Below are 27,285 nucleotides of genomic sequence, written 5' to 3' on the forward strand. Positions count from 1 at the left end.
ATCAACACCAATGCACTAAATTGGGCATCCACCTCAGCACCCCCTATGTATGACACACACAGGATCAACTTGATCAATGAAAGCAAAGCGTCATGCACTTTACAGCAATGGAAAACTATTCCGGGCCCTCTACTAGACAACTAAAATGATTTTCAAAGCGGTGTCATCATGTAGAATAAAGAAAGTCCATCACTTATAATTATTGATAGCAAGCCTGAACATCAAATGTGTATCAGGTGACACTGCAATAACCACAAAAAAGGTCTTGGCATTACTCAAGCAGTAACTCAGCACAACGAGTCCCAATAAGACAACCCTTGCTGGAAAATGTAAATGTAAATGTTGTATACTTGTAAAGCGCACAGCTGCCCACACCGCGGGCGTCCCGGCGCTGTATACCGCTGGGGAACCCGTCCTGGCTTTCCCTGTGAGATGGTCCCTTCTGGGCACCCCCAAGGTGAGACCAGGCATCCCCGGCGTTGAAGGGGCCGTTGTGAAGATTAAGCAAGCTATTTCCCAGAGTTGCAGAGTGGAGCCCAAGGTTAGAGTAGGCACTGAGGCGAGAATTAGCAAGCCCGCGGACATTTTGACCCAAGACCCTGCCGCGTTGGGAATCGAACCCTGGTCCCTGGCCGATCTCAGCTTCCGGGTCTGCCGCCTCTACAGGTCAAGTCCCACACAAACTCCACTCCTTCAGGGACCAGTTAAAATGTATAAGGGACACTAACTTTGGACAGGTTATGAGTGCAAATACTGGGCCACATGTACAAAAACTTTCTCTGGTCGCAAATGGGTTATTTTGCAAATGCAAAAAGGCTTTCTTCTTTCACATTTCCAAAGCCCTTTTTGCAATTCGGTAACCCGTTACTGAATCCCAAATTGGGTTAGTGATTCAGTATTAGGAAGGGGCGAGTTTAGGGCGTCCCTTCCGAATACCAGATTGCAGTGGTATGTGTGAATGATATGAGACCGAAATGCGGTCGCAAAACATCCGCATTTTACCACCTACTTCAAGTAGGTGGTATCCCATTCACAAATGGGAAGGCTCCCCAAGGAACACATTCACCTTGGAGAATGTTTGTAAAAACCTTTTTTAAGGGCAGGCAGTGGTCCCACGGGAAAAAATAAATAAATAAATAAATAAATATATATATATATATATATATATATATATATATATATATATATATATATATATATATATATATATATATATATATATATATATACATATATACATATATATATATATATACATATATACATATATATATATATATACATACATACATATATATATATATATATACATACATATATATATATATATATATATACATACATATATATATATACATACATATATATATATATACATATATATATATATATATATATATATATATATATATATATATATATATATATATATATATATATATATATATATATATATATTTTTTTTTTTTTTTTAAAGGCATCCTATTTTTCTTCAAGGAAAAAGGGCTGCATTTGGGGGTCCCAGGGACCTCTGCCTGCCCTTAGAAATTGAAACAAAAATTTTTAAATTCCTTTTTCTTTAAATGCATTGTAATTGGGCTACATTTTCTTTTTAAAACTGCTTTATTTAAAAGCAGTCCCAGACATGGTGGCCTGCAGAGCCCAGCAGGCCACCATACCTTGGAGGGCTGGCATTCCCAATGGTCTCGCAAATTGCGAGAGGCTCATTAATAATAATAAACCTCGCAATTTGCGACCCCATTGGGAATCTCAAACAGTGTTAAACACACTGTTGTACATTTAATTTAGCGACTCGCAATTTGCCACTTTCCATGTGTCGCCAATTGCGAGGTGCTAAATGAAATGGTCGTACATCTGGCCCCAAAATTCTCAGTACTTTGAGTATTTTTTTGGTGTGCACACGTGTGTATTTTTTTCGAATTACTGTCTTTATATTTGAAATTTAACTCATACAAATTGCATGGGGGTCCCCGGCTTCCAGTGGTGACTCAATGGGGGTCCTCAGGAGTCAAAAGTTTGGGAACCACTGCTCTAGAGTAACAGCTATGATAGGGGACTTTCGACATAAAACAAAACGATTCTCTAGTTGCATTCAGATTACTGTGTGAGCAGGCGGATTTCAAGTTCCGAGTCACGGGCCAATTACAAACCCTCCATTATGAATTGCATTTTCTCGGAGCCTGTTTCCATTTACGCTATTTAAAGCAGTCGCCCGCGCTTCTGACAACATTGGGCTTTCAGTGAGTGCCAGGGCTGGAGGGAGACGTCACTGAGTCAGAGATTGAGAGCAGCCAAGATAAACGCAGACAGCGTCTAAAAGAGAGCCTGGGTGAGTAACAGTCTGAAGTTTTATTGCTGCCTTGTCATACTTAGCAAAAGAGGCAGGGCCATGCTGAGAGGCCTGGGGAGCAGAAAGGCAACTCCCCTTTCCATCAGTGGGCCTGAGAAGGTGCACTGGCTGTACTGAGGTTAACAGACGAAGGGCACAGAGGAAAAGAGCCAATCACAGTGGTCACCCCGTTGCAGTACAATGCCTAGAAAGATTCACTAGTAGGCTTTTATTTAAGGCTGTAGGTCAGTGGTCTCCAAACCGGTCCTGGAAGGCCAGATCCATGCCAGATTTTTAAAATAACTACATGTATCTCAATGGGGATATCCAAAGCATCTGGCATGGATCCGGCCCTCCAGGACCGGGTTGGAGACCCCTGCTGTAGGTAGACCAAATGCCAAGCCTCTTTCTGTTTCCGTAAGCAATCCCTTCCTAAGCTTCTTATGCACTGCCTGCTGACCACCCCAGCAATTGAGCACAGGCCGGGCGCGGTTGGTCACACAAGGAGGCACACGAACTAACAGCTCTGACCTCAAAGATGACCTGGTGATTTCTGGTCAGACAAATGCAGCTGCTGAGGGTTCATTATCGCCTATTGGTTTCGCTGGAACTTTACAGGAGTCTACAGGTTTCAATTGCTCAAGTTCTAAGTGGGGACGAGGTGAAGAGGAAGCAGGCAGTCATCCTCAGCTGAAAAGTAGGCACTATCTCCACTAAACTGATAAATCTGCCTGCAACATTCCTGGAGCAGATGCGACATAGCAATGCCCATGGCCGCATCTGACGATCACGGTTTGTTTCTGTTCGGATACAGATAGAAGAAAGACATTTGGTAGGTACCATAACACGTTGTGCTTAAATGACAATAGAAACACGTGCACGTCATGTAATAGCAGGTGGTACGTTGCCAGAATATAACCATAACCATCCTTTTAAAGGCTAGAAAAAGGCTATGTTGTCACTGACATTTCAAACCCAAGTAAAACATCCCCAGATTCAACATCAGTCTATGTAGCAAGTATTTTTAAACCTCAAAACTACACTACATACACTGCTCCCGGACAACTGCATCAGATGCCAGATTTGGGGTTCACGCTGTTCGGCTCGTGTTTGTTCCAAGGTTCACCACCCTGTTGTGGTTTTAGTCTATGCACAGGGCGATGGACTGCAAGCAAAGCATTAACTACATGGGCCTTTAATGTTCCATGCCATGGGTGTACATTTACTCGATGGTGCAAGATGTACGGTGTGTGCTCAGGAACATAGTAAAGTCATTCCACGTGTCTTAGTAGCCCGAGCCTAAGGTTTTGCCAAACAGAACATGTTCACCCTAAGGCCAGAGGCTCCTGTGCCGATATCGGTTCCTCCCTGTATCAATTATATCTGCCTAACTTTCAAAGATGTTTTCAACGTGGCTATGTTTCAAGGTACAAGAACTATATTATTTTTCAGAACATCAACGCAGACACTAGCTAGGACTCTTTAGAACAGCCAGAATGCAACAATTTACTTCAGCTCAGAAACCTAGTCATTTTCATAGACCCATAGCATTGAAAAGTTACCTGAATTATAATATGGGGCTACACCCATAATTATGCAGTTGTGTTAGTCTGGATTTTTAAATACGGAAACATTGGAGAGGCCGGATGCACAGTGCTTAAGGGTCCCCATGACTGAAACAACCCGACAATCCTCATAGGCATTCACAACATTTCATAGCTCTCCATATTAACGATACCATTAAAAGTGGTAACCTTAACATTTGATGAAAGGCATAACTTAGGACCAGCTGCGAGCAGAGGTTCCCTGGACATCTAGGTAGCCTGTGTGTGGTGGACTGTTTCTCTGCTATCCCTCCCCATATGCAAACCTTTCTTCACGAGGCTGAGTACCTAAGGAAGCTGTCCATGTCTTGAGTTGAAGAAAGCCCACAGCGTGTTCAAGTGACCAATGGCAACCTAAAGGCATGTTCCCAGCGAACCTCCACAGATGAATGCCTACCAGAAGGCTACAGACATTAGTCCTGCCTAACTTTTCACAGCATGTCGGGGACAGAGCTGGACGTGCCCCAACCGCCTTACGCTGGTACAGGAAGGAATGGTTGGCATACCCGGGCTTTTGTAATGCCTTTCTCTACCTAGAAATGAACCATTTCTGTCATTCATAGCAAAGACTGGGACAAGGATTATGAAAGATGCATGCAGTGATTTATCTTTGCTTGTAGTTTTGTGCCTTCATTTACTTATCTAATAATTTTTGTGTTCTACAGAACCAGAGGATTCATTAATTCAGATGCAGAGGGTCAAATAGAGCAAAATCCCTGCACACAATGAAAACACAGAGAGCTCTACAGCAACTACTGCCGCTCAGAGAGTGGGGAGTCGAGGGGAAAACAAGGTCCTTTCACAAATGTTGAGGGCTGGGAACGAGGAATAAATTTCAAATCCACTCAGAAAGGGTAAACAAAAGAAAACATTCCTTAGATCCTATGACATTATCAGATTTTCGAGCCACGACGGGCAGATCAGTAGCCCAAAGGTAGTCAACACTTATAGTCAAAGAGCAGCAGTAACATGAAGGGCTGTCATCTTCGTTTCCTTTCCCAGGTGCTGAGAAAACATTGGAGCTTACCACCACTACATCTTTATATATGAACTTGCTAGGGGTCATACAGATGGCCGTGCGTTCAGAGCTCAGCTCCACATGGCTGCCAAGACCTTCTCCCTCGTCTGAGAATCATCAGGAGAACATTTTCTTTCCTTGGTTTCTTTCATGAGGTTAAGACAACAATTACCCTGGTTCTATCTCATCAGGATTATGCTAATATGATCTACTTTGATGCCCCCTAATATCTTTTAGAGCCCCTCAGATGGTTTACGGACATTGCAGCAAGGTCCTTCTACATCATCAGCCATGGGACCATACCAGTCTGCACTGTGATCAACCTTCAAGGAGTTTCTGCACATTCAATGTGCAATGCATAGTGGACCTTCCTACGCTGCACACATTTGAGAAATATCAGCCCAGATGCAGACTCAAATCAAAAACTCATCTTTGCACACAGATCCCCTCAAATTTCTCTGGTTCTCAAACATTACCCAAAGTTCAATAGATCACAATTTAAAGGATGGAATTTTTCCAAAGCAGTGGAACTCTCTTCTGCGCCTCATCAGAAATATTAATGATCTTGTAGTCTTTAATAAAACTCTCAAAACACCTTAGCTTACCAAAGTGCCACAATCCTCTGAGAGATTATGGATAATCTAACCAAATAATAGAGGGATACAATTCCCCTCCTCTCACAAGCTCACAATCTAAGCACGTTTCCGGTCCTCACATAAGAACACCTACGTCTATCTCCACCTTCACATATCTGAACACACACAACTATCCTCTGCACTGCTTGCTCATCCTTCGCATGAGAGTTTACCTTCCTCCAAGCAGACCTCATCGCTCCTCAATCAGAACAGAACTCTGGTTCTCAAACATTACGCCTCAACATACTTACACCTTCTCACTACATCACACATGCACAGTTAAACCACACACAGCTCCCTCAACCTCTGGCCTCAGATCCTTACCTCGAGTCTGATAACACATGCACCATCAGTAACGGACTGTATCAAACCCAGGGCAAGATGAAAGGAGCACCTGTTCTAACACCTTCACTTTAAGCTCCACCCTACCAAGCCACCCATGCACCTGCCTGCCTCTAATAGCACTGACCATCATTTGAAAATGCTGGGGCCTGCCTTATTTTTCAACTTCCTACGCCTTCCATACTGGAGGGGCTCACTGCCATTTATCATTTCAATTGTACTTCCTTCATTTAATTTTGAAAAGGGTTTACTCTGTGACCTTTATACCGTTGTCTCTTTTCTATACACCCAACAATCTATATTCTCTGCGCGTATTTTCAAACTATCTTGGTCTGTCCAAGTGCTCCAGACATTGTTTACTGATTCTCATTCTTTCACAAGTCAAATTGTCAAAACATGCTTGGTACCTTTGATTTCTCTTAAGCTGAATAACCGTATCCAAGTAGAACCACTTTATTCAAACATCTCAATAACTTTTCTGTTACCCTAATTTCTTTCCAACGTGCCATCATTTTGCCAACTGTAGAATGCTTCTGTGAAATTTATATGGTTTATAACTAAATAATTCTGATAGCATGAAGAGCTTTATTGTATCTTAGTAGGGTTTAGACTCCAAACGTTGGGTCTAGCGATTAAGGCACAGACAGAGGACACCTCTTTTGTTGTAACTATTTAATTTAATCGGACCTAACTTCGATCTTCCCTGCTTTTATGGAGCAGGCTGAAGGTGATCTATCAAGTATGATGCACTGTATGCAAATCATACATATCCTTTCCTCTTATTTGCCTAGCATTATACAACAGCACCCTTCTCCCAAAAACAAAACTCTGTTGTACTTTAGCACTGCCCAGTTATGGAGTTACGCAGATTTTACATGCAGAAATCAAGGGACTCAATGCGTTACTTCTTTGTGACTCATTGTTTCAGTAAGGCTCTACCTGCTTCATGTGCCCATAGGTTCATAAGCACATAGTAAATATATCTTATGCTCATGAGACATTCTATTTTGCAATGATGGGAATGTGACTGCCTCTGCACCAAAGATTTTGAAAGACTCCTCACCTTGGAGCTCTGGTCATAGATTATTCCTTGTAATTTCATGCTGAGATTTTACTTCTGTAGGGACATCTAAACATTTAAGATGTCTGTGAGTAGGATACAGGTTATGTTTCTTTAGGCCATCTGAAAGGCCATTCCTACTTAACACTCTGGGTATTATGGGGAGGTAAACCCTTGGCTGCCAGTATTTTGCAAATATGGACCTTGCCCACCTCAGAACTTAGGTATTTAACAATGTGCATTTTTACAGGGCTGCATTTTTGATTAAGAATAAAAAAGGAACAAATTATAATAAAGATAATATTCGGTCCTTGTATGAAGCTGGCTCTTTATATAGTGCACCGAAATGAGGTACACTGTGCAGACTCCAGGCAAACCCCAAAGATATTACAAAGGCACAAATGACACACCAAATGCTCTCTTTTGTGGTAGTGTGGGCGAGCAGTTAGGCCTAGCAGAGGGTAGTACTAAGTATTAATTGCACACACCAAGACAGTAAGTGAGACACACACTCAATAATGAAATCCGACACCAATTTATAAAAACAACAAGTACTTTAAATACATCTAGATACCAAGATCATTGGAATTTGGTTAGTACTTTTCCAGTTATTAATTTTAACAGTTTTCAAAAATGGACACTGCAATTTCTGGATCTGTAACGTTATCCTATGGAGGAAAAACATGAATTGCATTATGGCACTTAGCAGCTACTTAAGGGACTGTTCTGTAGGACTCAAGGTGAGTATGGGGAAACATCCAAGGCCACACCAAGACACATCAGGAAGCTCTGGGGCATCTGGGTGCAGAGGTATGTCACAACGTCAGGTGTCGCTTTCACTTTAATGGAGAAAGGTCCAGTACAAAAGAGGCTGCAAGCAGGGACTGGGGGACCAGTCTGGGGCAACCTACAGGGTGGCAGAACCCTTTAGACCCTCTGGCACACAGGGACACTCTTGGTCCACTTCTCCTCGGGCTGTGAGGCTCGGGAGCAGTGGTGTCTTTTGGCGTTGGATCCGGTGCTGGAGTCTCTCGCAGTTGGAGAGGGCCTGTAGAAAGAGGCTGCAGGCAGCGACTGGAAGTCCAGTCTGGACAAATTCAAGCATAGTCTTAGCTCTTCTGAGTCTGGGCACCCCGTTGGCACTGTCACCTCCCTTTGACTCGGGCCCTGGAGCGTTGGTGTATAGGTGCTTTGAGGCGTCGGTCACAGACTCACGTCTTGGGCTTTGTTTTGCAGAAGAAGGGCAAACAGGGCAGCTTTGCCACTGACAAAGTGAATTTCACTATCCCTGAATTCCCTTGATGTGCAGGTCGGTCTTTCTTGGCGTTGGTGTCCGGACTGTATATAACAAACCTTGGCTGCTGCTAGGGGTTCACTACCTCGGGTATTGGTCCAGTGCAGCTGCAGCTGGTCCTGGTGTTCTCTCACTCGGTGGGAGGACAGATCTGACCATGAGGAGCACAGGGTCCTCTTCCTGGGGAAGATGCTGTATCGGGCTGGCCGGGAAGCGGCTACTCTGTGGACGGCACCTTGCGTCATTGGTGCCTGCAGCTGTAGGGGAGCAGCTTTTCTACTCCAATAAAGTTTCTTAAGGCAAATGGGAAGCACTGGCAGCCCTCAGGGTTTCTTGGAGACGGCACAGTGGCAGGACAGGTCTGCTATTTCTATGATTGTTAGGAGCAGCAGTCAGGTTGGCAGGATTGGCACCAAGTAAGGAATTGCTCCTGAGTTCTCATGGCAGGACTCTTCTTTGTCCATTCCTTCTCTTTATCCGTTAAAATCGTAAGCCCTGGTATCAGCGGGTACCCTAAATACTGAATTTAGGGGCTTTAAGAGGAGAGAGGGCAAGTAGCCAATGGGCTACTCACTTCTGGGGGTCACTACACTCCCTAGATGACTACTTCCTTTGGGGAGTGGACATCACCCTGTCCCTGAATTCCTGATTCCACAACACACAAGATGGTGGACTCTCTAAAGTCATATTCACCTTCAGCTGGTCACCCTAGAGATGTGTCCAGCCTGGCAGTGAAACATGCGTCCTGAACAGCTAATTTTCCCGCCTTGACAAGGAGCCAAATGGGCCCTGGACAAGAGGGATTGGGCCCTGGACAAGAGGGATTGGCAACCTCTCTTGTGAGGGAAGCCAGATTCGCAAACCAAAAGCAGTGGGCTCTTAGAACCCCCAGCCATGGAGTGCTAACTTGCAGGTCATCCTGTGGGAGGGGGTGTAAGCACCATCTCCCCATTCAAGCTTTGTTCCTGACCTACTGAGAGCAAAGGACATCACCCCTGGGAGTCAGAAGCTTGTCTGTAGTAGCAGGCTGACTAAGACCAGTCCGTCAGCACACCTATAAGGTGCCCTCGAGGTGCATGTATTAATACATCCAAAACAGGATCAGTGGAGTTAATTAATACGGGGTGACCAAACGCCATGTTTCAGTGAAGCCATTATGTAGCTGGGGAACTCGTTTTGACCAGTGCCCAGAACATACCGTAAGATGGCTTCCCTGCTCACTTGCAATCAATATCTAGTAATAGAACTAGACATCACAGGGACATACCTGCTCATGCAGATAGGACCTCATATCAAATATAATGCACCCTGCCTTAGGACTTAAAGGCCTGCTGTCGGGGTCACTTATACGTATTAGATGCAGTGACGTTGGCATGACACACAGGAGTGTATCAATTCATGTTTCTACTCATGGTTTGCACCATGTCACACGGCCTGCAATGGCAGTCAGTGTGGATTTGTATGTGGGTCCCTTAGGGTGGCATAAGATAGACGGAAGGCCTTCGGGACTCTCTTTAGTACCCCTGCCCTAGATACCTGGAGTACCATTTACTAGGGACATACAGGGGTGCTAAAGTCTGTTGCCAACTGTAGCACAATTAGACAACACCTTGTTTTAGGGAAGGGGCAATGGCACTAAAGTCTGGTTAGCAGGCCTCAGAGTCGAAAATCTGAATCTAGTAGCTAAAATGGGGCAAAAGTAGGGGGGTAACTGCAACAACAGTCCAGTACTCTACAGTCATACAAAATAAAATCAAATATGTGCATTGGCCAGTTCTACATAAACATTCTGCTTTTGAACATTCTAAAAATAGTACTATCATGGTCTTACCATGGCAATGAATCGTCCAATGAAGCGGAAGTAGGTCAGGTGATCTGGGTTGATGGAAGAGGCAGGGTTGATCTGCAGGCAATAGTTATTCTTCCCCGCGTACTCAAAGAGACAGTACATGGGATTGAGCACTTCATGTGACAAAAGGAAGAACCATTCTCTGTTAAGAAAAAAGGAGACACAAGAAAATGAGCTTTTGCATTACAGGCACATACTTATCCAACTTCAGATGAGTTAACAGAGCATTCCTTGTCACGTCACTGACAAACATTCCCAAATGTGTACATTTTGATGCAAAGTCTTCTGCTTAGATCCTAAGAAGGATCATGATACACTTATTTTTCTCTGGCATTCCATACCACCAGGGAAACAATGCTAAGCCTTTCAGTTACACTGCAGAACACATCTATGGCCTAGTCTATCCCACCCACTCTAAAGCAGACACATTCATATTTCATCACCCACATGAACAGACTTAAGGCAAGCCTCGTCCCTCCCAATCTACGGCAGATTTATACTTGGGTTTTCCCTCCTGCTCCAGAGAAGAATCGGTGAGAAGGCCTTCCCTCTCAATCCGAAACAACTGCAACTTCTAATTTAGGAATTTTAGGCAACCAAAGAACAAACACAAGAGTCATCTCTTCATTTCTACTCTAGCACGTGGCTCTAAAATAACCTCACAAAAGACATAAGATATGCCTGATATGCATTCAACCAGCACAGTGCCAGCTACCTACACCAGTCCTCTGCTCTGTTAACGTATGTTCACAATCCACCCAAAATTACTTTTATCCAGTGCATTCTGGACAATTTCAGACTAGCATTTCACTGCAGGATCCAATGACTCCAAGTCAAAATTGTAGCTACCAATCTAAAATTATTTTAGAACCCACCAATTTCAGAACAGTAGAAATTAAAGAAAAATACCTGCACACAAAAATGCTAAATAATTTCACATATAAAAACAAACAATTCTCTACTTTAGTTGCATTCATATAGTCTGTTCAATAACATTTCAAATTCTGTAACTCTCTGACCAATGTGTATTGCTCTGAGCACCTGTCTCACCTATTCCTCCCTCTCTCCACCATTCAACTCTCTCACCCTACCCCCATTTCCCCCCCTATATATTATTTCACATACATCCACAATCTCTTCTCCTTACCCACAATCTCACTCTATAGCTGCACTTTCAGGACATGTCCACTCTCACCTCGCCATCCACTTTTACAACACATTAACCTGCCAGCACCAAATCCACTCTAATGCCCCTCATCTTAAAAACCCTACACCCAGCCACTCTCATTATTTGTAAAATCAAATGAAATACAAGCTGCATATCTATAAGGATCAACACCTTTTAGAAGTCTGAAGTTTGAGTGCATTTGTTTTCTTTGTCCCGTTTGTCTCAATGCATTTCATACGAGAAAGAAACTATCTTTTGTAGCTTGGATTACTGTAGATTCACATGCTTTTGCATACTCCTGCCATCTAGCATTGGGTAAAGGTGTTGCAAGTTGTTTTTGTTCAAAGAAGTCTATGGTCTCAAGATATATTCAAATTCCTCCCATGGTCCACAATGCACCAGGACAAACACTCCACCTCGGATGGTTTTCCTCAGCTGGTGATTAGTGTTAGTGAAGTAATACAGAATAAACCTGAATTGTGACTAAGAATAATAGACCTCCAAGGGAAATTATTTGCAACTGTTAAGAATAATAAGTGCCTGAATCATTATTTGCTTCCAAGGTGGCCAGAGTGCGCTTCTGAAACTGCAGCAACAAACAGATGGTTAGAATGTAACTTTTTCCGAATTAAGCACGTGTTGATGTAGCTACACATCCACTGCAGACTATAAGCAGTGCATCCCACAAGCTGCGGCTAGCAAGCTAATGTTTGGAGGCGACTGAAACAAGGTTCTCAACACTATTGGTCAACTGAAGTATTCCGACTGTATGAATATCCATACATTAATGCTGAGTGAACATGCGCAGTATTAACCATGTAGCAGCCTTACATATGTTGGTTACTGGAATGCTCCCTTCTTAAGAGTGGAATGTGCTCTAGGCAGTGACGTAGAGTACATGTGGTTTTAGGATAGCAAGTTTGTATACATTTATCAATCCAACTGGCAATGCTAACTTTGTAAATGGGGCTTTCCTTAACGAGGTTTCCTCAAAGCAACTAACAGTTGATTGGTTTTGGGAGATGGAGTTTGCTCTGTCAATGTAAGACATTAATGCTCTTTTGACATCTAGTTTGCGTAACGCCCTTTCTGTCACAGACTCTTGGCGTAGGAAGAAAAATGGGCAATGAAATTGTCTGGAGAAACAACCTTAGGCAAAAAATCTGTGTTTTGTTCCTAAAACCACTCTATCTTTGTGTAACTGGATAAATGGTTCCAATAGTGTGAATGCTGGCAATTCACGGACTCTGTACAGTGAGGTTATTGCCAGAAGGAAGGCCACCTTCCAATGTAAAAAGTACATTTCACAAGAGTGTAGTAGCTCAAACAGAGGCCCCATTAGATTTCTTAATACTACATTCAGATGTCAGGCTGGGGGTGGAACAGCTTTTGAAGGAAACCCCTTTCATGGCACTCCAAGAACGCCTTTACCAGTTATTCTGAACAGGGAGAAATGTCTGTTTTGTTTGCAAGCTGCTACTGCGGCTATGTGTATACCAATCCCGCTTTTTGGGGATGAAGTAACTAACTAACAATATCCTGAAATTAAGTTGCAGGTGACAATAATAGACATACCTTTTCCATTTAGCTGCATTACAGGCTAATGTGGTGGGCTTGCGTGCCATTTATAAAATGTGCATACACTCTTCTGGGAGTTTAAGTTAATCAAACTCTAAGACCTCAGGTGGTAGATTGCTAGATTCATTTTACTGAGATCCGTATGCTTCACCTGCCACTAATGCTAAGTGAGGAGGCCTGGTCTCACTGGCAGTCTTTTGTGTGGGTGGATTGACATTTCCAGAAACATCGAGTGCCATAGTGGTCTCAGCAAACTCGGAGCGACCAGAACAAGAGCTGTGGATGCTTATCTCTGTTTTCTCACCCTTTGAGGGATCAGATAAAGTGGAGAAAAGCATCACCAAAAATCCCAGCAATTCCTAACCTATTCATCCATGTTCATTGCCCATGGACTGTGGTCAATTCCTGACCTGTTCATGTGTGTACATTGTCCATCGATGGTGAGGTTTTGAGTACCTGGAGGTGAAGTTTTTGGATTTTGCATACTGGACAGTGGTGAACAGTTAGATTTGGGTGTGCCCCACTTTTGAAAGTACTTAGAAATTCTTCTCCTGTTTGTGGACTTGCTAACGCATCCTGTTTAGGTGGCCTCAACGTCGTTTTCCATCCCAGGAAGTTGCTCCGCTAGCAACTGAATGTGACTATGAATGGCTCAATACCAAATCATTTGGGTGCGCACTGGCAGTTGGGGTAAAGTGATGTCATACACAGCAGCGTTCTTGCCCTTCTTTATTAAGAATGTTTCCCCTAAATTGAATTGTAAAATCCCATGAGTGTCAACTGAATTGTTGTCAGCCCCACATAGATGATGTGCCAGACCGGTTGTTCCTGATTCAGGTACCCTGAATCATTATCAGGTTTAGGTGTGCCCCCCAACACATGAGATGCATGTGTTGTAATAGTGACCTCCGCACAGGGTCAAGAAATGGCCTGCCCACTAACAAGTTTTTTTTTATTGCATTGTTAGGATTTGATGAAAACTGGACATCACCATCACAAGATCAACCAATTGGCTCTTTGCTTGCGACCATTGTCAAGCTGAGCACTCTTGTATTGGACACATGCAATCTTGCAAAACACACCACTGTTGCACATGAAGCCCTTATCCCAACAATTTTATTACTATGCACAAAGTAATGAAACGTGTTGTCTGAACGAGGCAACAACCTTTGAAACGCCTTCACCCTCTCTTGATTTGGAAAGGCTTTCCTTGCAACAGTGTTTAACAAAGCTCCTCGGAATGGATTTGTAGAGGCTGAAGATGCAACTTCTTCGCATAGACTGTTTAGCTTGTGTAAAAGTGGAACTGCCATTGGAGTGTGTGCTAGGCACCCCTGTTGCTCTTTATAAGTAAATCTTCTAAGTGTGGGAAGAAGCATATGGTGTTATGGTTAAGGTGTTCCACCACCACCACTGCTAAGCTACTTGGTGAGTACTCTTAGCGCAGATGTAACCAGGAATGGGAGAACCTAAACCGGGTAGAGCTGTCCACTTACTAGAAAGCGCAGGCATTGATGATGTGCTGAATGGATGGATATGTAGAAGCAGATATTCTTGAGGTAGATGAGCGCCTATAGCCCCTTGTGCAGAGCAGCGGAATGATGTCCTGTAGAGGACATTGAGGTTTATAGGCCTGAGTTCTAAAATAGGCCCCAAGATTCCATCCCTTTTGGTACTGAGGAAATACAGGGAATACACCCATTGGACCCACGTTTGAGAGGATACTGGTTTGATAGCACCTTTGCTGAGAAGTGCTAGTACTTCCTTTTATTACAATCTTGTGTGTTTCTGACTCGCTGCGAGGAGAAATACCGAGAGCACCCGTCAGTCTCAGGTTATTTCCTCCTACTACGTAAGGAATAAGATTATTCACCCCCACATAAGTGTATGATCAGGGGATGGAAGGTGAGCACCTGGTTAGAGGTAGAGGTGCCACTCCCAGAGCTACATTTACCTTTGCCACTGCCATTACCACAGTAACCACCCCTTCTATAAGATTTAGAAGTATGGCCTACTAGAAAGGGCTAATATTCCTTTTTTTTATGAAGGGTTGCAATCTTAGCACATGCTCTTACCTGTTTTTTGTGGAAAGCAACCTTGGGTGTCTGGTTTTGCAGAGCACCCATGGCTTTAGTAGCGCCTATCTCTCTTCTGCTTTTTTAAAGCATATATTCCAAATAGATGCTGCCTGTCAGATCGAACATTTATAAGGTGCTATAGTACCTCTGGTTTGTATCCATACACCATAAGCTATGCATGGCAGCAGAGTATGATGCTTGTGTTCATCTCTCTGGAAGCAGTGTGACTGACAACCAGGGTGCATCAGATATTGGCATTAGAGATGACCATCGCCTCTGCCACTAGGTTTTGTGTCCATTTACAATACGTCTCCGGCAGATGTTATACCAACTGCACCATAAACTTACAGTGGTATCTATCATTTGTAGAGCAACTCGATTAAGCTATAAATCCTCCACTGGTTGGCAGCCCTCACAGCAACTCGCTTGTATGGGGCATCTCCAGTTGCCTGTGTGCGCAAGGTCATCGGGCAGGCTTATGTTTCCTTTCAACTCTTAGTGTGACAACACATACCTTCCTTTTCTGGGTCTTTGACATTCTTAGCAGTACACGTTGCCATACCTCTGAGCACTGGTAAATACTGTAGAGACCATTCTGTCGTCTTGGAGACCGTCTCCACCAGAAAGTCATCTTCATCCATGTGAAGCCTCATTTTCTGTTTTATGGTGTACTACTGCCCTCTGGCTAACAGAACAATACCCCATTGTGCAATTTGGGGGCTTTGACAGGATAGACTCTAAATCAGCATCATCCTGGTGGTTGGCGTGATAATACTCTCAAGGGTCGTCTCATCCCTGGTTGGTGGAGGCTCTAAAAACGGATCTTGTGTGTCACAAGGACTCTATTGGTCTGAGTCTGTGTGAAGTGAGTGTGTAGTCTGCTACAGTGATGGAGGAAATGATGTTGGCTGTGGTGGAGGCTGAGCTATAGGAGGAGAAAACTGTGGTAGAGGGCTAGTAACCTTGTCCATAAACTTCTTGGAAATGATATAAAATTGCAGCTGGTCTGAAATCTGCTCCTCAAAGCTGAGCATCTCTCTTTCTGCATGGTGTTAGCTGCAGTGTGAGGAGGTCCTGCTGAGGTGGTCAACAAGAATATTTCCTGTGGAAGGATGTATATGAATGTTCTATTACGGCACCAGGAGGTATATTCTGCTCCAATCTCAGCCATCTCTGCCAACCAAGATCCTTCACATTCCAGCAAGAAATGTGATTGCCATAGGGAGAAAAGAGGAATGGCCAAAATAATTGATTCTAGCCACCAGCCCCTCCTTGTCTCTCCTTTCCTTCAGGGCTTAAAAGTTTATAGGAATACCATTCCTAGCTCCCGACACCTGGAAATGATATCAGTAACCATATCAGTGGAATAAATATATAGCTGGGCCAGAAGTAAGCGTTGTTGGCCAGCTCATGAAGTGAAAAGTGTTGAGATTAGGCGCCGTGGACCTTCATCTCACTAGATACCTAGAATTCGAGCAATAATTATTGTGGGTACCGGGTACAAGCAGGTGTCTGCTGCTAAATGGTTTCCGACAAAGATGTCTGCTTACTTCTGACCAGGGCGAAACCAATCCTGGGTTGCTTGTGTTCCTATTCAGGGAGAACTTGGCTTTGCAGTTCAGGCTAGAGTGTTCCTATTGGAGCATGGTCACGTCTGATTTGCATATAGCTGGGTCCAAACTGAAGTGGCATGGTGTGCAAAATAACAGTGGATTGGGATGCGGCCCAAGTGATTACCAGTAGCTGAGATAAATTAAAGCATTCCAGACATCACTGTTTGCATACTTATTTTTTTGTCCTAAGTGGACGGGTATGCTCAGACATAGGTCTGGTGCACACTGTCTGTCACTCGAACCAAGCTGTAGCTGGCTGATGAGCGAATAACTTGGGGGAAACCCCTTGTGTTTGGGTGCAGGGAGGACTTGTCTTGGCAGTTCAGGCTGGACTCTTCCTATTGGAGCAGGGCCAAGACTGATTTTCATATTGCTGGATCCAAACCGAGGTGGCATGGTGTGCAAAATAACAATGGATTGAGATGCGGCCGAGTGATTACCAGTCGCTGAGATTATTTCAAACATTCCGTCCATCACTGTTTTGTATACTTGCTTACTGGGAACCAGCCCCTTTGGGATAACTGGAAATGGACAATGGTGCACACAGACTAGCAATATGTGCTAACTGGCCCCGACAGTACCATGTGATCATGAGAAAATAACAAATATGCATGCTTTCTGGGTACAGGCAATTAAGAACATCACCATTGGGAAAGGCAACGACAACCACTCAAGCAGAGATGACAGAGATGTCTGCTTACTGGGTGCTTGTAAATGTTTTTAAATGTGTTTTAGCAACACTGTGCTTGCTGTGGAGTGCCAACTGCAGGTGCTTACAAGCATGGTGAGGAAGGAAGGAGAGAACTATGAGGGGGGTATCCAGAGAGCACAGAGGTACTCTGTGAGATCACAGACAGGAGAGGGAAATACGGCACAGAGAGGAGGGGATCAGAGGAAGGAACAAAAGAGTGTCAGAGTAAAGGCCCTGAAAGGATGTATATCAGAGACGTGTGAAAACAGTGGGTAAAACTGCAGAGGAGAAAGAGGAAGGGAATAGCCAGGAAAATGCATCAGATGGAGGTATAGTAGGCACAAAGGACAGAAAGAGCAAAGGCACTCGTGAGATATGAAAGTGAGTGAGCAAAAGCTGAGAGGGGGATGGAGAGTAAATACAAAGAGGGAAAGAAGCTAAAAGATCCAGTAAGGAGGGAGATTAATGGCACAGAGGGGATAGAACGTAAAATCATAGGAAACGGAGAGCAAAAACACAAAAGTGCAGGTCCAAGACACACCGAGAGGAAAAGTAAAGCCAGAGAGGGTGAGCCAAGAAGGGGGTGGAAGTGTGCAGAATCAGAAATGTAACTCTTCTGTAAGATTCATTTTGTTGGTTTACTGAGGATCAAAAACAATAGGGCCAGGAGGTAATGGCTGTGTATAGGTGGGCGTCAAGCCCCCTATACACACACATTCAGGTATTCAGAAGACCTAGGAAAAGATAAATACTGCCAACCTGCCCAGCAGGCCTGACATCGATATCAATTTCATAGCGATCCCAGAGACAAACACACTTTGAATTTTCAGAGTGGTCCCAATAGCCAACTAGTGGGAAGCAATGCTTTCCTCTCAAAAACCAAAATAATCCCTATGCTGTGCAGAATAAGGATATAAGGCCTGACATTTTTCCATATGGAGAAGGGGATGAATTTAAGAGAAAAGGGAATTCGGTGATCATAATGCTCAAAAGGATATTTGGATAAAAAATAGGCATTAAAACATGGAAGTTATACTTCAAATACTTTTTATTTATCTACTCCCTTCCCCAAACAAAAGTAGCATGGAATATGAGGTGAAACATCCCTGAGCTACTACAGCATTTACATTTGTATAAACATTATTCATGAAAGTGGTTGTGTTTTGCTTATTTAGCATACATAACAATCTCAGTGTGCTGAAGGTTTCCCAAATTGTATTTTGAGTTTGACATTGGGTCTCAAAAGCCAATTAAGAAAAGTGATGGGTCCAAATGAAATTCCATATCTTTGCTGCGTTCAGGAAACTAGTAGTAATATTTTAAGTTGCACAGTATTTGGCTTCAAATTAAATATAATGTTCTGAGGAATACACTTACACAAGAGTAAATGATAACACTTTGCCATAAGAAGAAAATTCTGCATACATTTTATTGAAAGAAAAATGTGCAATTTTCAGTTGTTTATTAAGTTTTGACAAAGGGACCAAGAACTCAGCGAAGCATTTCAATTTGCCACTGACGGGAGTCGTGCTGACTACATGACATTTACTTATGAAGTCTGAGAGGGCTCGCTTCATTACATAGCTGTGCATTAGAGCTCATGAAATCACTACATTTTCATATCCATTTCAAATCCACATTTTAAGAACATATGTATTAATAAGTTGAGCATATCAGAAACATTTCACCCATCATAACAGTTATTCTTGAAATATAATTTCTAACAGTATAAAAATGTGTTCATGTTCACACAACAGCCACGTTCAGAGCTCATTAGTTCATATCTGCTACACTAGCTCTACAATGCACTCACCCAGTTGTGGTGATGCTTGAATTATCTGGCCCCACAAAACTACACACATCAGCCCTTCCGCACACAGAGAGCATCTGGTGTAAATATTAGGGAGCATGATCAAAACTGGGCTCACTGGAGGCACTCGGACCATCTTTAATCGGAAGATCGTTGCATGTCTTTCTTGCATGAAACATTGTGCAACACTTTGAGACTGATTCACAAAGGTAACCTTACACTTTTGTGTAGGTTTATGGCTTTTGTTTTATTTGTTGGTATTGACAAATGAGTTTACAGTATGTTTCCAACTGGGGAGATAGGACAGGTCTATCTTTGTATGCACTGAGTTCCCCTCCTGAATGTGGAGTCTAAGCAGTCATTAACTTACTATTAACTTGTAGTTTGTGAATACCAAAAAACCCATAAACTTACACAAAAGTGTTAAGTTTACCTTTCTGAATCAGGCCCTTTCTATTTATGATGAAGCCAAGCACATGTTGTCTGTATTTCAAGAGTCTTAAAAGTTTCTGCCAAGGGCCAAGACTGAATGAATAGAAAACCTCAAGTACTACCCAAGAAGCCCATCAGTGTCAGAGTAGTCAAAGAACACTTGTATTCACTACCAGAGTAGGGAGTTCAGCTTGTAGGGCTTCTAGAAAGGCGGCTTTGTACAGTGTTTTTTGCAATGACTCCAATTCAATAGTGGTGCATGAGAGAGAGATCTTGCTGGAGCTTTAAAATTTAATCTTGCTCTACAACGACATTTGAATCTTAAATAAACAATGCTTTACTTATAGTTTAAGAAATCGCAAACATTTATAAATATACATCGTTGCTTCTGACTGAGAGCGCATCATGCACATTCATATCCAGTTGGTTCGGGTCGCTGTGTAGGAATATTCTCTTCAGACAATGCTCTTTTCTTTAGTGGCTGTCTTCTGATTTCTTGTGGTTCCTCAGCTGTTCAATCTAGTGATATCTGGATACTTCGGATGCAGAGAGAGCCCGGTATCCTGTCCGTGGTTCTACCCTGTGGTAGAACAGCATGACGTAACCTACCATAGGGTAAAACCACTGGCTGGACACAGAGTATTAGGTAGAAGAAGCACACAGGGAGCCCACAAACCGGAAAATCACCACAGAGGTAAAGAAAAACATCTACAGTGCAACTAATAAAATCACACAGTAGCACAAAGAGACAGGAAGGCAACAGCAGAGGTAATCCCAGCGGAAGTGGGAGGAAAACCCGAGGCCAGCCCCTTTAGAAAGCCGCCATATGCTCAAGAGCTAAGAACAGTGTTTACAAAAGTACAACTACTCCAACAAAAGTACATTTCAAACTGCAGTAGAAAGACAGAGATTGTCGGACACTGTTGCACCTGACGCTACATGCCTTGAAAATCCATTGCGGTGGACTTCAGCACAGGCATTTATTAAGGGCCCACACCCTTTGCCACATAGAGTTCTCCTACTGTTTCCCCATCTCCAAATCTGTACCTAAGTCCTCAAAAGAATTTTATGAATTAGTGGCAGAGATAAGAGGCACCTACCATGTACCAGACGTTATTGAACAGAGGTCCCTCCAGTGCCAACACAGGGAGGTCCTTCTCTTGAAAACTCTGAAGCGTCAACATTGGGCCACCATATGACAATGGATGAAATCTTTGGCTGTGTCCACAGTTGAAATACGAAAAAAAGCACTGATGATGATAATCCTGTTTCAATAATCAATTTTCGTCAGACAACAAGAGCAGCTCAGAAAGAATCCACCGCATGACCCAAAGGATAGGACAACCAAAGGTCAGTGGGCTGAGCACAGGAATCCTTTGGTATCCACTGGTTAGCACACATGGGATCAGAGACAGTCTTCACAATGGTTAAGAAATGAGTTGAACATGGCTGAAGTAGCAGAGAGCATTCTGTCCATGAACAAGACAATACATTCCCCAGTGCAGTCTGCAAAGGGGACCCTGTAATGGCCTCCGTGTGAGCTATTACGCAAAGGTGCGTGCTTAATTTGTTGTTTATATTTTCAATAATACATAGGTGCATTTTAGAAGGACACTCCACAGAACTGCATAACAGCGTTTTATTAGGAATAAGGCAAATTGTGGGTTTCTGTCTACAATTCGGTTTCATGCACCTCTCCAAACTTATTTATAACAGGCATCAGTGATACCCTCAGGGGAAAATGGAAGGTGTCTTTACTCACCGGGCAATACCTCCGTAGTCGAGCCCCTCCTCACCCCTCATAATTATGTACAGACGTCTTCGCAAGTCGTAGGGCTTCATGCTCATAATCTGGAGGGAAATTTGAAATAAAGTCACCTTTCAGTCTGGAAACTATAATGTAACACAATTTCCAATTTCAGAGCCAGCAAACTAATTAATATAAAATGACGGCATTTCCCAACCAGAATTGGAGGGCAAATGAAGCAGTTTAGAGTCTTTGAAACAGAACTTTGTAGTTCAACGACTACAGAGGGTGTGGATGAGCGTTAAGACATGGCCAGTGCCATTTTTCTGCTTTTTTGCAGACCATTAGGTTATTCAGCCAGTCCCAACTGTGGAGGCAGAGTACCCTTGGAGAGGACGGGATTAGTCATACTCTTCTTGACATGGTTATGGACAGCAAATGGGCTCAGAGGCACACTCCTTGGGCAAAGCTCCTTTCTCTCGCTTTGTACACGTGTTGATACCTCCATAAACTACCCCTTGGCCTACAAATTCTGTAAGCAAGCCACCCAGCAGAAAACTACGGTGCTCTTTCACACGATTCTAGTTAGGTGATGGAGTACAGCTTTTACTGACAGAAAAAAAGACATGTTCTGCATTTACATCTGTTTTACCATACATTTTATCACTCCAACTATGTTTTGCTTATGAAAATAAGAACATTTTTACCACACCTAAAAAAAGGGCACAGGCACATAAAGGAAAACATGGAATTTAGCCAACAATTAAGAGCAAAACACACACACACAGCTCTGACACAGTAACTCTAAAGCTTTTCATATGAAAAAATGGTATTAAACTGCAAACAAAATAAAAATAATAGTACAAACACTAATCAACAGATTGTAAACGATTTAAAACTAAAAGAGCACTTCCTACAACTTAAGTGTGTGTGTGTGTGTGTGTGTATATACACACACACGTTTGTAAGTAGTGCTCTCTTTTAGTTTTAAATTGTTCACTATTTTGTGAATAGTGTTTGCACTATTATTTTTATTTTGTTTATATGTGTATATATATTAATTTGTTATAAAACTGTAAAGGGGTAGATGCCAGAAAAGAAGATGCTTTTCACCCGAGGGTTCCAAGTGACATCATAGACGACGTATGTCCTCAGTGTCTGTAACATCCACGGGAATCCAGAGTTGAAAATGATATCCTTTTATTGAGCACTTCCAAGCCACAACTCTATATATACTAGAGATATTTGAGGCATCCTTGAAATGTATACCTACTTAGTAAGAGGCACGTTAAAATGAGAGAGGGAGCACACAACCCACTACATTTGGAGAGCGTGTGAGAATCTCGAGTAAAGAGGAGTATAGGAGGGCATCTCAAAAAAATAGGAGAAAATTCCCAAAATGTCATGCAAGCCAAGTAGGTTTCACAAGAAAACTGATTAGGAGTAAGGCTAGAGGGCAGCTTAGTAAGCTAGACTTTAAAGGATGTAGATTTTGCAACACAACTTGGGAAAAGGTCAAGAAGAGGAAACATTATGGGTAACAACAAGGAATTAGAAGGGAAAATGGAGGAGTGGATGACACCACGGTCCAGGCTATTTCTACTGCTGCATTTCATGTCTCTTTACCAGCTGGAAAGAGTCCTCGAAAAGAGTGGTCCGCGACACGCTGATCTTGACATGGCTGGGGAGTGCATTGGACTGTAAAAAAAAAAAAAAAAAAAAAAGAAAACAATGATTAGAAGCATCTACAATGAAAACATACACTTCTACCTCAACAACCCTCAAATCAAAGAAGGCTGTATGTAGCAGGATTCCTTCCAGCATATCCAAATGAGCGTTTGGAATTAGAAAGGCACCTTTCATCTATTCTATGAATGACTTTTACAGCAGCATCAAAGTGTTTTAGAAACAAAGACAGAATCACTTCCGAGCTGAAGGATTCCAGCATCAAAGAGCATGGCGGAATAATAGCTATTTTATATGATTCACTTGATGACATCTGGGAGTCAGAGTTATTTCTAAGCAAGTATAAATAAATGAATTGAGGCTGTACAATACAAGATGCTACCAGTTGCCCGAGAGTGCATTACATTCATCATATCCTTGGATGCAGAGGCAAGGTTTTTTGCCGTAGGCTCTTTGGTGCACAGGTTTAGTAAAGGAAAGTTTGCTGTAAATGGTGCAAAGTGGGGTGCAATAGATAACGCCACAAGCGAAGGTGAATGAGACAATCTTAGGTAGCTGGTTGAGAGCACAGATTGCAGATCAGATGCTCAGATAAGATGCTCCCTTGTGACAATACAAGATGCATGCAGAGACCTGGAGATGGTTGGACAAATGATGAGTGGAATAATTGGGATTTAAGTCCTCTTCGGAACTGCTAGCAGCCCATCTCACAACAAAGATATAGGATGCTGTAAGGCTCGTTTCTGACCATACTTCACTGCACCATTTAGGTAAGCTTCTCCTTCACCCAAACTGAGAAACAGGTAGAGGAAATAAGCTTAAACCCCCAGAAACCTACATGGTAGTGCAGCTATAAAAAGCTTCGGAATGGGGACATACTTCCAGAGTTCTTCACGACTGGGCTTAGTATGATATGTTCAAATCAGTAATGGTTTAGTAATAGTGGGTAAGGTATTTGTTCAATCTGAGCTTTGACTGGGCGCAGAAGAGATTGCTTTAGTGTTGGTAACGTTCGACTACACTATCCTATGTTTCCATTTGCACCACCCAATCTTTGTAAACAGTACATCTCTGTTCAGATTTTTTGAAAAGGTCTCAATTAAAAAGGTCACAAACTCAAACAAGGAACAAATGGATGACAAGATAGGAACTTTACACCCAACCTTGTAGCACTAAAGAAGCAAGTTGAATTCCAGCCAGTCCCCACTTCCACCAGCAGCATTTATACAGCATTCGGTTCATGCACGCCCAAGAGGGCACAGTGATATGGAACTTGTGCATTTCTGCTGTTTTCCACTTTCTGTGCCTGAAATATTCTTGCAAGCTGTGTGAATGGGGAATGGGGTGCAGAAATGTTACAAGTTTAAAAGTGTTTGTCTTCCTATTCCATGGCCGGGATCAAGTGGGTGGTTTATCAAGTACAGGGATGAAGAAATGGATATTTCTTCATGTACCCTCTTCATAATAAGGGGTCTGTCATATGCCTCCCCTTCTGGAAGGCGGGGAACTTGAAAAATGATTCATGTTAGGGCTTTTAGGTCCTTGTCTCCCTGGGTGGGTCACCCTGTAGATTAGAACTGGGGAGGGGACAAATAGGACACAATTACCAAACACCCCTCAACCCCTTCCTCCAAAACTCACTCTGAGGCACACTTTTGAACAGCTTGGCATGCAACAAAATAGAAAGGACAGAAAATCAACTCCCATGTATGTCTGCAATGTTAGTTCTTCCAATGAAAAGCGCCTGTAGGGCTGCCGGCATGCATTTCATCTCCGTAGAAAAAACTCAGGCCCCATACTTGATAATATTCTCCTGGATTTCAAATAATCCCTGCATTTGAATGTATGAGGACTGTGAGCTACACAGCCTGATTTCAGTCATGCATTTTAGGTCTTATAACCGTAGCAGATAAACACTATATTCTCCCGTAAATAGCCCCAAGAGGTAAGAGTGGGAAAGATTATGGCTCGTGTGTGAGAGTAACTCGCTGTAATGAATGGGCACATGTGATACAGTTCTGCTAATAGTGTTGACAGAAGTACTCACGACTGCTGAAGGGCAATGCAAAGCAAAGCAATACTCACGTGACAAAGAAAACGAAACTGTTGGTACTTCCAGCGGAAGCTCCTATCGTATGCTGCAGGCGATCCTCCCGGCTTGCTGCTGAAAGTCAAACCACCAATCAAGTAAATGAATGCACAACTAGCAACGCCTCCTATGAAGCATATGTCTGCAACCATACCACTAACCCTTTTCCGTGCAGAATCATTAGAGCAGGCAAATATGTGTGCACTTACATCCCCAAATCCAAGTATGCAAGGAGGACTTACCTAGATTCAAACCCTGGACGGGGATCCTTGAAGGTGGTGGTTCGCGTGTTGTGATCTACGAAGTATCGGACACCCTCGCTGGTGTATTTCATCTCCCACCCAGGAGGGAGAGCAGGCTCCTGAATCATTCTGTCATTAAAGCACATCAAATGTCGAGTGAGTAATGCTGCACATGCCCATGAGACAGCCTCCTCAAAAGCACATTTGTTAAGACTGGTTAAGCCATCCAACAACTAGCTAACCAATTCACTGTCTTAGAATGTTGTTCTTTATAAAGAGGTGCAAGGCTTGCAGTTGAAGCAAGAAACACTAGATATATATTTACATTCCAGTGAAATGAAATGTTGGCCAACAACACATAGCATTTAAATTAATTGCCTAATACATTAATTTTCACATGCGTTCCTGTAATCCTACTAAGCACAGGTGAAAATCCATGTTATTAACACAGTACAGCCAAACTGACATGAGAAAAACCCTATTTACTGCCTCACAGATTGCGGGATACAATGCCATCGCACAAGGAAATAACTCTCCTAGTGGTCAGCAGTCCTTCTATCCAATGTGTAACTGCCTAACTGCAAGAAATAAAGCCCTTATAGCCTGGTTTTAAATAACTTACAAAAACATGAAAAATACACAAAAACACCATGGCATAAACCATATAAGCAGATGTACAGAGTGCACGATGCTCCTTACTATCATTATTAAGCGATTGGAGTAGCATTGCAACCCACTCGAGGTTTCGCCTTTCGTGAATCATTGCCACCCCCAGCCAACAATGGTAATATGGAGAGAGAGAGCGAAAGAGAGCGAGAGAGAGAGAGAGAAAGAAAGAGAGAGAGAAAGGGAAAGAAAGACAGAGAAAGAGACAGACAAAGAGTGGCAGAGAAAGAGAAACAAAGAAAGAGAGACAAAGAGAAAGAGAGAGACAGAAAGAGAGAGAGTGTGTGTGTTTTGTGTGTATATATACAGATAAACATACATATAAGCTGCAGACTACACCATTAGCTGCAGCAGTTACCAACTTGTAGAAGTTGGAACACCAGTTAATTCAGTTCTGCGGGTGTTAACAGGTGTCAAACAGCCCTGACAAGGATGTAACAATTTAGAAAGTTTGGAGTTTTTATCAGCTAAGTTTTACAAAAGGTGAAACCCTTTTTTGGCAATGTATCCTTGATATGAGCAACAGCAGGGATACCTAAATAAGCACAATTTGTCTTCATATGCATGGACGATCGAGAAACTTCAGTTTCGGCGTACAGAAAAGTAGTATACTTAGTAAGCGAGGGAAAACATACTGAGGACAGTGTAACACAGATTTGTGTCTCAGTATTTCAGCGAGGAACAAAAATATTCTCTATCGGGCACTTAATAAAGCTTCAGGCTTGCTGCTCCAGTCTACAGAAAGTTGATCACTAAAGGAGGTTAGGAGATTTGCATCAGACTGTATTACATAGATGGTGTTTCTTCAACACAAAGATATTTATCATTTTATCGTAGCTTAATACTGTGTCTAAACACCTTTTTAATATCTTACTATATTTTATGAGCTATAGTTGGCAACTCTGCTTTTGCGATGGTTCTCATTGGTAGACAGAAATGTTTTTTAGTAGAGCAGAAAAGGCGGCCCTGACAAATTCTACTATGGGCAGAGTGTGGCTTCCTGCACGCCCATGAGGCATATGCCTTCAAAGACCAGAGTCTGACCCGCGCCATCATTCGTGCTGCTCTGACCTGCACAACTTGTGACTCTTCTGCCGTGCTCAAATGTTGCTTTGCTTCCTTCATCACGATATCTATACCATCAATTCGTCTATCCTTAACCCTGCTTTTAATGTACCTGGCGCTGCCCTGTTTCCAGTAACAATATTCTTCTCTGCCCATCCCACAACATCACTGTGGTACCCTAGATGTATATATAGCTGCCTGCCCAACTGCCTTCGCATATCCCTAGACTTTTCTCAAGGCTGGTCTGTGCCAAGAAATGTGTGTCTCA

The 27,285-nt window shown here is 42.8% G+C and overlaps 1 protein-coding gene across 1 annotated transcript in view; it reads right to left on the reverse strand.

Annotated features, from left to right (window-relative positions):
- Positions 1–27,285, reverse strand: part of LOC147669119 (NEDD4-like E3 ubiquitin-protein ligase WWP2) — a 252,572-nt gene that overhangs the window by 84,915 nt on the left and 140,372 nt on the right. Inside the window, exons 8-12 of the mRNA XM_086948211.1 lie at positions 25,287–25,415; positions 25,041–25,119; positions 22,896–22,967; positions 21,285–21,373; positions 10,135–10,294 (exon numbers count right to left, since the gene is read on the reverse strand). Coding sequence (XP_086804337.1) covers positions 10,135–10,294; positions 21,285–21,373; positions 22,896–22,967; positions 25,041–25,119; positions 25,287–25,415 — 529 coding nt within the window. The remainder of the gene's footprint in view (positions 1–10,134; positions 10,295–21,284; positions 21,374–22,895; positions 22,968–25,040; positions 25,120–25,286; positions 25,416–27,285) is intronic.

The sequence above is a fragment of the Lissotriton vulgaris genome, unplaced genomic scaffold (genome assembly GCF_964263255.1).
Source record: "Lissotriton vulgaris unplaced genomic scaffold, aLisVul1.2 SCAFFOLD_1690, whole genome shotgun sequence".
NCBI lineage: Eukaryota > Metazoa > Chordata > Amphibia > Caudata > Salamandridae > Lissotriton > Lissotriton vulgaris.